Source organism: Panulirus ornatus, chromosome 28, assembly GCF_036320965.1.
Source record: "Panulirus ornatus isolate Po-2019 chromosome 28, ASM3632096v1, whole genome shotgun sequence".
NCBI classification, from domain to species: domain Eukaryota; kingdom Metazoa; phylum Arthropoda; class Malacostraca; order Decapoda; family Palinuridae; genus Panulirus; species Panulirus ornatus.
This window is the reverse complement of record NC_092251.1, coordinates 5,771,180-5,783,640: the sequence shown is the minus strand read 5'-3', so window position 1 is coordinate 5,783,640 and position 12,461 is coordinate 5,771,180. Positions and strand designations below refer to the sequence as shown.

The 12,461-nt window shown below is 45.8% G+C and overlaps 1 protein-coding gene across 14 annotated transcripts in view; it reads right to left on the bottom strand.

The window, feature by feature from the left end:
• Window positions 1-3,270: 3,270 nt before the first annotated feature.
• LOC139757780 (uncharacterized) overlaps window positions 3,271-12,461 on the bottom strand; it is a 207,506-nt gene continuing 198,315 nt past the window's right edge. For 4 of the 14 annotated variants that reach the window (XM_071678572.1, XM_071678573.1, XM_071678574.1 and 1 more), the window contains 5 exons: window positions 12,080-12,124; window positions 6,922-7,042; window positions 6,619-6,772; window positions 6,082-6,475; window positions 3,271-5,356 (listed from right to left, as the gene is read on the bottom strand). In XM_071678572.1, coding sequence (XP_071534673.1) covers window positions 5,258-5,356; window positions 6,082-6,475; window positions 6,619-6,772; window positions 6,922-7,042; window positions 12,080-12,124 — 813 coding nt within the window. In that variant the 3' untranslated portion in view covers window positions 3,271-5,257. The remainder of the gene's footprint in view (window positions 5,357-6,081; window positions 6,476-6,618; window positions 6,773-6,921; window positions 7,043-12,079; window positions 12,125-12,461) is intronic. The other 10 variants (XM_071678581.1, XM_071678580.1, XM_071678582.1 and 7 more) reach the window with 5 other exon arrangements.

Sequence of the window (12,461 nt, the reverse complement as noted above, 5' to 3'; positions counted from 1 at the left end):
ATTATTCGGGATGGGCTAGTGTTTGATACATTTGAGGCACGTAATTAGTTTTACGGTCTGTAATCAAACATAATCGTAGTTAGACATTTTGTGTATTCGTCAGTCAGTCATTGCCTAATTATCAAACACTGTATCTACTTAACTACGGTCGGCCTTATTATCCTATCCTAGGTCATACTGCACTTGTAAATGGTAATATCGTCGTGCTGAGGGTTGTACCGACGTGCTGAGGGTTGTACCGACGTGCTGGGGGTTGTACCGACGTGCTGAGGGTTGTACCGACGTGCTGGGAGTTGTACCGACGTGCTGAGGGTTGTACCGACGTGCTGAGGGTTGTACCGACGTGCTGAGGGTTGTACCGACGTGCTGAGGGTTGTACCGTTGTGCTTAGGGTTGTACCGACGTGCTGAAGGTTGTACCGTTGTGTTAAAGGGCCGTACCGTCGTGAAGAAGAGCTGTACCGTTGTGCTTAGGGGTTTAGATAGATGTAAGAGAAGTAAAGCATTTTCACAACAGCTACCGGGAAAGAAAACTTAATTAGTTCAATATGATTCTTTATTTTCCATAAACAAACAAGGCGCTACACTAGAGAGGTCGTTAGAGTTCATATGATCATACAAACAGGTTTCTCAAGTCAGAACTTGGGCTATACACACGAAGGAAGAGGTCAACCTTGACACGGGCTAGGCACGGCTGGCAGCGCTGTGTACGAGGAGGGGGAGGGTGGATATGAGTAGTGTTGTATGTTAGGTTAGCCTGCGGGTTGGTAGTGTTGGAGGTTTGAGTAGGTTGTGTTGGAGTTTAGGGTTAGATGTTGGAGGTGTGTTGGAATATAAATGTTCTTGTACAGGTGTTATTCATAGATGCAGAACGGGCAGATAATCTGTTTAGATGTTTTTAGCTTGGTGAACACTAACAAGGTTCGCCTTTTGCCGCTCTTCGAATCCTATGTATGGCAATCCGCTGGTTGAAGTATGGGTAAGTGGCTTAGACTGAGGTGTTTGTTTGTGTACATACATACATAGGAGAAAAGACATAGCACATAACATATAAGGATAAGATACGAGGTAACAAGAGTGCAAAACTCTCCCCGTAACAAATAAACAGTAATTACACACACATTTTCTTTTATGAGAAACATAACAGGAAACTAACCAAAAGCCGGAAAATATATAATGGAATACCTATAGATTAAGAAATATATATAATATTTAAACAAAATTTCCCTCGCCACATACATACACGTACACACTCGCCCCACACACACACATACACACACGTACACAGAGCTAACAAACGTAGCCTAGGATCGTTCCAGCTATAATTGGTTGTAAATTCCTATTCCTGGGATTGTACCTCCTCCTGTAATTGTTCTACACCAGGTGTGGGCACCGGGCGAACCCTTGAGGCTACTGTAAGGCTTTTAGAACTGAAACTCCCCACTCTTGATATTCCTAGATTATGTTCTCTTTGAATATGTATCATGTATAGTAAGGAGAATAATTCTGAACGTTTGTAAATTACCCGACGACAAGAATTCTCTTCAAATACTTGGATGTGGGACTCAGTAAGGTAATGCGTTTTTCGGTGAGGGGACAGAAATGAGCAACAGGCGATTATATGTTCGTATTATCAGGCCAAATTTGCTGCGATAAGGTATGATGAGCCCTACGTGTCTACGTTAGCTAACGTTTTGGGCTGTTCTGTGTATACAGATTCAATTTTGAAAGTTGACCAACTTGATTAGAAAGAAAAATGTAGAGTAAATTGGGTCACGCAAAATAACAGGGTTTAGGCTAACTTTTTGGGGTATTGAAAGTGTTGGATTTTGATGTTGATTATATTGAGTATAAGCAATATTTTTCCTTTTAGAATTCTGTAATTATGAGCTAAACGATTTCTTGAGTGAGATTTTGGGTCACCCATAAATCTAGGATCACCTCAAGGGTTACGACCCGTAGCCAGACCTGGCATCTACCATAACATTGGTCAGGGACAAAATTGGCACGAAGGCTGCCAGCAGAATAAAGGCTTATTCAAAAGTACTGAATAAATCGCCTTAGTGTCGGCGACTCTGCATAATACTGACATTTCACAGGGGATGAAGGACCCGCGGGGATATGAGTTCACGTAAGACAAAAATAGTTGGCATGGAATTATCATATTCATGCCAGCTTTATGATATACACAAATATAGATATTGATAAAAGAAATGCCATTTGCAATGCCCTCGAGATGAGTAAATTCAACTGCTGGTTTGAATCGAGGATCCAAGAAGTGTTAGCGGATGATAAGAATTCGAATGAGCAAAAATATCTTACAGTTTGTTCCACTCGGTCCATTGGATGGGAGAGGATAAATATGGACGAGACGGGATAATTTTGGGAGAAGAATGAAAGATGGTTATGGAAGGATATACATGGCTTCGTCATAAGGAGTGAACATAGTTGTAAGAACTGCAAGCCACTTTTGCCATTGGGTGCCTCCATCGTAGAGATGAAAGTCCATAGCAGCGTTCAAATTAAAAGAAATTGGCGAGTCGAATTAATTATTATGCAAGAAACACTAACAGGTACAATATAGAATTAGGCTTATGTAGAGACACAGGAAAGTGATGACAAGAAACAAGGCTTTTTGTAAAATCTGGTCACGATGGGTCATACTAGATCGAAAGTATATATAATCAACAGAAACAATATAGGCTCTCAAGTATCACCACACCAGGCCAGGTTACAGAGGACCGGCAGTAACATGACTAAGTAAAACAGAGTGAATATGTAGAAAACATATGAGGCCATACAGGCTTAACAGTCATGAAGGCTTGTGTATATATAGGCGAATAACAGATTACAACGAACAGGGAACAGCTCAAAGTTCGGAATAAAAGACAGTAAGAAGAGAGAAAGACGAATAGAGGGGAGAGAAGAGAATCACAATAATCCTTATTGCTTTGTATATCGTTAATACTAAGAGGGAAAAGCCAGACGAATACATTTTCTTTCAAAAAGGTAAAAAAACGTCCACCATCACACAGACCTCTTCCGCTGGCGCATACACCACGTTGGTCCGTGCGCGTGGTTCACGCTATATACACGTGTATCACTCGTCTTAATAATGGAAAAATAAATCCTTTTCATCCAGATTCCATGATACATAGTAATGGATACGTAAAGGCCAGGTAATTTTAACAGTCCGTAAAGATGTGATAATTATGTACTAAATAAAGTTTAATACTATTATATGAGTTATATATATATATATATATATATATATATATATATATATATATATATATATATATATATATATATATATTGACAAATAAATCTCTACACACTTGAATACAACTGAGACAAACAATAGTTATCAATACAAAAATACAACTTTTACAGGTTACATGTAATTATAGAAAAAGCCAGACGGTGCGTGTAATAAAAATTGCATTTTTGAGTATAAGGTTAGTCACCTGGTGGCGGGGGAAGGGGGTTGGTCATGGGGGGTTGTTGATTTCTCATTGGGTGGGGGATGCCCCTCCAGCGCCCCGTACCTACACGTGTGTGCGTCAATGCCATGCGTCAGGTCCAGGAGCATGCGTTTTTAAGACTAATTCAGACGCGTACAGTCGTGTGTTTACACACACACACACACACACACACTCCACGCGGCTGTGTCAGTAACAAAGGTGGAGTTAAGAGCCGCATGCAGCACGGGTGTGGGTTCACAGTGCCACTCTCGCTTCACTCTCCACCACAATCACTCTCTCCACCGCAGTCGCAGTGCCACATTCCCCTCTGTCTGCACCACAGTACCAGTGCCACTTCCTCCTTGTCCATTTTACCACACATCAACATTACCTGGTGATTTTGGGTCTACGACAGACGACGACTTGTGTCGTGTTTGCCAGCAACAGACGTGTGGAGTTGTACGATCCTGTCTGCCCCGCGTCTTTGTTAGCGACCTCGAGAAGCGGATGCGCGTCGCAACCGTGTCACAAGACGTGAGATTGAGGGACGCGATCTTCTGTATGTTAAGAGTTACTTAGATTGAACTTAAGTCTTTGCCTTAAAGTGGAAATCACCAGGAATGTTCGTGTTGTCGAGGCGAGGGATGGGAGCCTCATATTCCCCCGAGTGTGACGTGATCAAAGGTCACGTCACGGGGCTACTAGTCTTGGGTCAGTCGAGGTCTTGAGGGACAGCGCAAGAGCTGGCTCCTCTGCCATCACGAGGCACTTCGTTCGATCTCATACGGGTTTTAAGATGTGCAATTTCCAGTCGTCATGAGTCGCACTGTCTCTCGTCCTGTGGTGGTGAATCGTCTTGTGGTACGAGGGTCGTAAAGGTAGCTCGTCATCCTCCCCAAAAAATCTAATGGATTTGGGGACTAATTACCAGTCTAAACTTATCCTTCAATATCAAAATAATCACTGAGTCTTATTAGAAAAGGTTAGAGGGTTGTTTACCTCACATACGAGAGCTAATTACCAATTTGAATTCATCCTTCAATATCAAAATAATCACCGAGTCGTATTAGAAAAGGTTAGGAAGGGTATTTGTCTCTAAAAGGTGTCCATATCCCCCTCTCCCCCAAGCACCGTGGTCTACAACTCCCTTCTCTCTCTCCCCGTCTCCCCCAAAGACGTCAACTCTTAAGGCCAGCTCGGACCATCTATTCTGCCGACCCATCCATCTCATCCTCGGTCTTCGGGTGGGGGATCCGCACCGCGCGGCCGGCGTGGCGATCACCTCACCACACCCAGCGGTGGCTGCCTGGCTTGCGAGTGGCATCGTCTGGGGCGAGTGGCACCCGAGTGATAACGTAAAAGGTCGACTGTTAGCGAGTGGTTGAGTGGTAATGAGTGATCGGTAGGCCTTTATAAAGGGGAGGACCCACGGGAAGCTATCACAGTCACCGAGTCGCTGCTCCCGTGTTTACATCAACGATTATAAATAAACTTCTTTTGAACAGGATCACAATGCCGGGTCCAGCTCCCAGCGGGCGTTCCCTTCAGACGCCCCGGGACCAAGACACTTACGAGAGACGTCTCTCTCTCTCTTTCTCTTTGTCTCTCACAGTTTTTTTTTTATCACTGTCTGCTTTATATTCACTATGTACTGTTTGATTGTACTTTCCTCACATCAGCGTTAGAACTGTCTCTTTACTGATATGAGTGAAACAGTCACAAGTGTTTATCAAATCGCGGTATAAAAAGTCATTTTTTTTTTTTAAATTCGCACCTCACTAACGACGCTCACACTCAGTCACCGCTTCTTTCCAGCGTGGCGGGGTTGAGCACGATCTCTGTGTTCTGCCTTCCGTTGGTGTGGATGTCCGGCAGTCTGGGGACCTTGGAGGCCTGCAACACAAAGGAAAGGTAGTGTTACTGATACACTTCTCTGTATGTTGTAGAGTAAAACTGTGTGATGCGGAAAGACCATACATCCTGGTAGGATCATAGAGGCTGTTTCCCCCTCCCGGATATGGACGCCCCTGGTACGGCCATGAGGGCTTGGTACCGAGGGTTGGGTCACCTGCCATACATACTTTCCTGGGGAAGATTATTTTGGGCTGAGTTGTAAACTGTAGGCTGGCTAGGGAGGTCATAGCGGTGGTACACACCGTACCCCAGCCCTAGGTGGTATACCTATTTATCTTTCGACCAGATTGTTAGGGGCAGCATAGCGTCGTCCCCTGCGCCGGGGATCGAACCCGGATCAGTGGTTTAGAAGGTGGCACACTGTCTAGAGCATAGATTTTCGCCATAAGAAGGAATGCTGAGTTTGTCACCACAATTAGAATGATTTTTTTTTCTCTACATTCATGAATGTGAAGTGAAAATCAGGAATTGTTACTGTGAAAAATATGAGTGATGGGTTAAGCGGCATTTAATGTATTTGTGGCGTTTACGGTGTGTGTGTGTGTGTGTGTGTTAGTGTCGTGTGTGTTAGTGTCGTGTGTTGTTAGTCCCTTCCGTTCTCTGGGGCTGCACCACCTGGTGGCCTGGCGGCGCCGTCCCTTCCTCGCAGGAACCTGTGGTGAGGTATAGGGAAGGAGGAGGTGGAGGGGGTTGGTTATACTCACAGTGGAGGATCTGCTCTGAGCGGACGTGGGTCTGGAGGCGGCCACGGAGCCCCCGAGCCGTTGTCTCGGGGTCACCACGTCGCTGACCTCGTCCATGTACTCCACGTGGAGGCCCAGCGCCGCGTCATCCTCACACTCGTCCTCGATGAAGTTGGGTATGGTGGACTGGACGCGCGCCGCGCTCTTGGACGAGATGCGGCGGGGTTCCTGGTGATCCTCTTCCTCCTCGTGTTTCTGGAGCCGCTGCGGCATCTGCGGTACCTGCGGCACCACCTCCTCCTGCGGTTGCGGCTGCTGCTGCTGCTGCTTCTGTGGCTGCGACTCCGTCGAGTCCTCGGCCAGGGTCTCGCGAGACGGGGACAAGAGGGCCTTCTCGTCCAACGGTTTGTTCTTCCTGGAAGCAAGAGGACATGTCAGTGCCGACCTCTACGCATATGCGTCTCTGTGCGTAAGTTTGTAGTTACACCTGTGTACGTTTTTCATGCGTATATGTGTGTGTGTGTGTGTGTGTGTGTGTGTGTGTGTGTGTGTACGTACCGGCAGCAGAGGGTGCAGCAGGCTGGGGCTGAGCAGAAGAAGAGCCTCAGGAGGCAGAAGAGGAAGCCGCACCCAATCAGGCTAGGACCGATGAGCTGCAGCTCCGGCGACTTGAAGCCGTGCTCCCCGACCCCCACGAACGTGATGATCAGCCCTGCAAAACCACACAAAAGAACACGTTCCTTTACCTTCACGTTCCTTCAGGCTTTTGGGATGATTTACGAACTGGCACAAATGGAACATGTTCTTTTAGGCTGTCATTTTTCGCTGGGGGAGGTGGTATAGAGTGCAGGAGACACCTACCTAAGGCCACGAGTCCAAGCCCGACGTAGAGGACGATGTTGACAACGCCCGTCTGGCGGTACCTGCCATCCGGCCGCTTCTCCAGGCTCCCACCGCCGCCGCCGCCCGCCTCCCCGGCCTGCTGCAGGAGGAACGGACATCAGACCCAACCCTACAAGACCTCTGCAGTAAGGGAGGGATGATAGAACACTCATGTGATGCTCTACAAAAATAGAAAACGTGTTTTACAGTGAAGTTTTTTTTTTTTTTTTTTTTTTTTGCGGCTGCCAACGGCGCATCCTCCCTCCAGACGAGGTGCATTTACAACACGTCGTACGCCAGGAACAGAAAATTGGAAGCGATCAAGACATGTCCTCTAGTCGTCCTGGGCTGGAGGGAAGACAATGCACCGCCAGGCATGGACGACAAGAATATCACGTTCTTCCAAACGACGCCATGAGCCTTCGAGGTGACGGACGGTATAGCCTTCTTGTGCACCCGATGTGGATGTTGAGGGAAAAGGTTGATACATTCCCGACATTATTTTGAGCCTGGGTCTTCCTGAACTTCTTCCTCCTTCAGTTTCCCAAGAGCTGGGCGATTACCAACGATACGTCACACTCCGATTTGTGGGAAGATTTCGTCTTGTCCTTTGGCAACCTTTTCGCTAGTTTCCTGTATGACTCGAGGAGCAAATGGGTGAGCGAAGGAGGCGTGTGCAGGCAAGACAAGCTCCTGACGAAGGCGTGACGTAGATCGAGGTTTCTTTACATCCATCTGATGCGTCCAACCTTACCTAACATTATAGCACTGTCTTCCCTACCCTTACCTTAACCATGGGTCGTGGGGGTTTGGGATACCGTGAGGTAGTGACACATAGAAAAATAGTCCTACTTAGACTAGCTATGGGCATCCATCTAGGGCTAATGTAGTGTCCTGACGACACACCAACAACTTAATTCTCTTCAAAAGCCAGACCGTAACTGGTTGATGCTGAAAGAGAAACACACAATGTGTTACGTTAGAAAAGGCTAGGAATATGATGTTCAGTGTTCGTAAAGAGGATACTAGATGTGATGGTCATTATGTATGATTAATGGACACAGGTTTTGGGTGGTTATAGACATAGTAGATTAGTGAGACGGTCAGACAGGTCGAAATGGGTTTAAACGTCTCGTAGACGTAAGTCTGTTGAAATGTGATTCTAATATTTTGTCAACCTGGTTATAACCATCGGTGGAATGAACGGGGGTTGTGTTCGCGTGTTTCCTGTAGCACAGTAAAGCTCTGTGTGGCACAGTGTGGTGCGACCCTTGTGTTGTGTGGCACTGTGTGGTGCGACCCCTTGCGTTGTGTGGCACAGTGTGGTGCGACCCTTGTGTTGTGTGGCACAGTGTGGGGCGACCCTTGTGCTGTGTGGCACACTGTTAAGCGACCCTTGTGTTGTGTGGCACAGTGTGGGACGACCCTTTGTGTGCACTGTGTGGTGCGACCCTTGTGTTGTGTGGCACGGTGTGGGGCGACCCCTTGTGCTGTGTGGCACGGTGAGGTGCGACCCTTGTGTTGTGTGGCACGATGAGGTGCGACCCTTGAGTGGCACAGTGTGGGGCGACCCCTTGTGTGGCACAGTGTTGTGGGAGCCTCTCTGCCTCAGCTGGTCTCGATGCCACCTTCGTTCGCCAGGGGGACAACCTGCAACACACTATCTGACGTCACAAAGCCAGGCAGGTAGAGGAGGGCTGGGATGTGTCCTCATGACTCGTCACATGAAGCTCAGATGTCTGCAATGTGTGTGTGTGTGTGTGTGTGTGTGTGTGTGTGTGTGTGTGTTGACACAGTGGAGAAACTATTTTCTGACCTTACGTTCGCCCCTTTCCCCCTTGGGCTGTATTTTCGAGGTCATAAGGTCAGAGGTCAGGGTAATTTCACCTCACCCCCCCCCCCCCAGTCCCCTGGTCCCTCCTCCGACTTCCATCACTAATGGACTAATTTCAGTACAATGATGTCACCTGATCCACTGTTACTTGTCAGCATCGTTGAGGTTATTACCAATCCATGATTTCCGTACTATATATAGATGGCAGAAATATGACCTCATGCAGTAATCCGTTCCCTCGGATTATCTTTCAGATTTCCCCCTTAAATCCTCTATGCTTTCATGGATTTCAGGTAGAAAAGTCCTACCTACCTTCCTTCCCCAGGAGCTCCTTCCTTCCTTCAGTGGGGTTCCCGCAGCGGCGAGGAAGCCGTCCGCGTCCACTGGATGGCATCACAGGTCAAAAGTGTGGTGATGCTGTGTGTATGTCTACATGTGGACGTGATGAAGGGTCTTGAGATATGCTGAATCGGTGTGTCTGCAGGGATGGTCGCTGTCCAGAAACGTGGAGGAGAAAGTATAACTCGTGCTTGTCTGGGGAGTGTGGTTTCAGATGGGCGTTAGACTGGTGGGGTCAATGTTCAGGACTTGGGATTTGGTCGGGGAGCGTCTCAGTGTTCGACGGGTGATATTCGGTGTGTATATGCTTCGTCAGAAGGGGGGTCTACAAGTAAAGGGTTCTGAAGTGTGAGGCAGGGGTGAGTATTTTTAGTCTACCTGGGGATTGATGGTTGGTTATAGAGTGGTCTGCACGGGAAGGGTCCAGCTCTGTTGGAGAGAACTGAGTGCCGAGCGTGTTGAGCTCGGAGCGGGGGGCTGGAAATCCATCCCCGCTCGTTTTTGATTTTCCAAAAGGAGGAACAGAGAAGGGGGCCAGGTGAGGATATTGCCTCAAAGGCCCAGTCCTCTGTTCTTAACCCTATCCTCGCCAACGCAGGAGATGGCGAATAATATGAAATATATATATATATATATATATATATATATATATATATATATATATATATATATATATATATATATATATAATATTACCTACAGTGAACACAGGGACTGGATAATAGAAAGAGCTCGTTAAACCTGTATCTGATATATTCCTTGAGTTAAAAAAGACCCTGTCATAAGGATAAACATGCTTACGTTTGATGAATTCGATGCAGTTTTGCGCCTAGGTGAGGGGTGACTTGACCTAGTCTCGTGAGTTGACTTAGTCTCGTGAGTTGACCTAGTCTAACAACCGTTTTATATACACACATGCTGTACTGGACACACGTCTGTAGAGAAGTTCTCTGGTGCCCCCTTTTTTTTAATTCTTTATTTTGTCAACTTATGATTAATTAAGAGAAATGGAAAAAAATCGAGTTACACTCCAATCGACATGCTTACGTGTGTTTGTGTGTGTGTGTGTGTGTGTGTGTGTGTGTGTGTGTGTGTGTGTGTCCTACTCTCGGACAATACCGGAAGTTAACACTAGGTCTAACGGACAATAATACGTGACGTCAGTGGTGCCAGAACAGGCTGAGCGGTGACTCTTACTTCCCCGTGTGTCTAGGAACGAGAGGTGACCATCTCGTCTTGGTTATGCTGATAGCTTGTACTGCTTACCACACACACACACACACACACACACACATACACACACACACACACACACACACACACACACACACACACACACACACACACACGTGGTATAGCTATTTGCGTTACTGACCATGAGTCACTTGCTTCTCCCACTTTAAACGATATAATGCCAGAAGCAAACCAACAGCGGAGTCATTTGCACACATCCACTCTCCAGCCGTCATGTATAATGGTACAATGCACCGAATCCACAGCCCACCGTCAGCAGCCAGACCCCACAGACTCTTCTTGGGTTTACCTTAACCATTGACAGCACGTCGCCCCCCCATATACCTCATGAATCTAATTCGTTCTGTCACATGATCGCCTCTCACCTTCCTAAATCCAGGCCCAAGTACCCCAGAGCCTACACACCAGTTTCATTCATTGAGTGATCGCTGAAGTGTGACAGTGGAGGCGGTGTGTTGTGTGTCAGTCATATGCCAGGGTGTTGCGGGTATGACATACGTCACCTTGTGACAGTGTGTTGTCCTGTTATGGCCCTCCATCGGTCTTTTAGATAATTCAGGGCTTCAATGGTCTTCTGGAGACCAATAAATATGATAATGATAATGATGATAATGATAATGATAATTGATATGATAATGGTAAGAATAATACATTAATGATGCTAATGATAGCGATGATAATGATGATGATAATGATAGCCATGTCATCTGCAAGCAACTACTGGTCTACATCCTATGACCCCTAAATCATTCAGCATATCACAGACCTGTCCCTTACTCTCAGCCTTGCCTGCATCCCTTTCACCTCCTCTTCCTCTGTGAACAGATTAAACAGTCATGGCGACATCACACATTCCCCTAGCTCACCACATTGGTCACTTTATCATCTAATACATTAATTCATCAGTCTTTCAGAAATCTCATTCAATCTTGGCTTCATCTCTTCTTTGCCAGTTACCATTTCCCAATCCGCACCCCACATTTCCATTTCCATTTGTTCTTTTGTCCTCCTCAGTGATTCACTTCCAAAAAAATAGAATCTTTATTCCCCCTGAAGATCAATGGCATACCATCACCTCATATCTCTCTTTTTTTTTCTTTCCAGCCCCTGCACATTTTTCTTGACCTCCTGCTACTGTCTCATGCACATTTCCAAGTCACACGCACTACTTCCATGCGGACACCGTCCATACACCTCTTTTTGCCTTTCAGTAGCAGTCTAACTTCCTCATACCACCACTCACTACCCTTTCTCACATATCCACTTCCCAGTTTCCGATTGATGATTCTAATAAGAACCACTGACAACAATGAGGTATGAGTTATGATTAATACTTACAACATATATTCTAATAAGAATGATAACAGTAATAATGATAGAGATAGTTAGCTATGACAGTGAGGACATGGTAGTAACAGTGGTATTGCTAATAATAATAATAATAATCTAGAGAAAAAATTCCTTTTACCATGCGTCTCCAAAGTTTCTCAAAACGAAAAAACACGTCTTTCCCGTAATTCCAATTCTCCAATAAACACTGTCAGTCAGTTTAGGAGAAAGTTGAGGCGTCTGTGCTGAGCAGCAGCAGCAGCAACCTGGCTGGCTGGCTGGCTTCTCCCATGCACAGACGATTTTTATATAAAAAGCCATGCACGTCAGGTGAGAATAATCAGATATGAGAAGTAGGGCCAAGATAGAGGCATAACTCACTGTTTCTTCTTCACCATCGAGAGACGAATCGTCGTCATCTTCCTCCTACAATTGCAAAGCAGAGGGCAAGTCAAAGAGAAGGAATTAAGGCATTAGAGCAAGTGGGGAAATTTATCCTTAAGATTAAGATCTGGAAGAGAAAAATAATACAAAGGTCCCCCACTTACGAGGAGATTTTGGTGATGAATACAAATAGAATACAAGTTATTTCATGAATATCAAGTCCTCCATGTTTTGCCACACTCTGAGCTTTATCAAGTCCCTCATATTCTAAACTTACATAAAGTCCCTTATAGTCAGGACTTTACCTAAGAGGTTGACAAAGAGGATATATATATATATATATATATATATATATATATATATATATATATATATATAT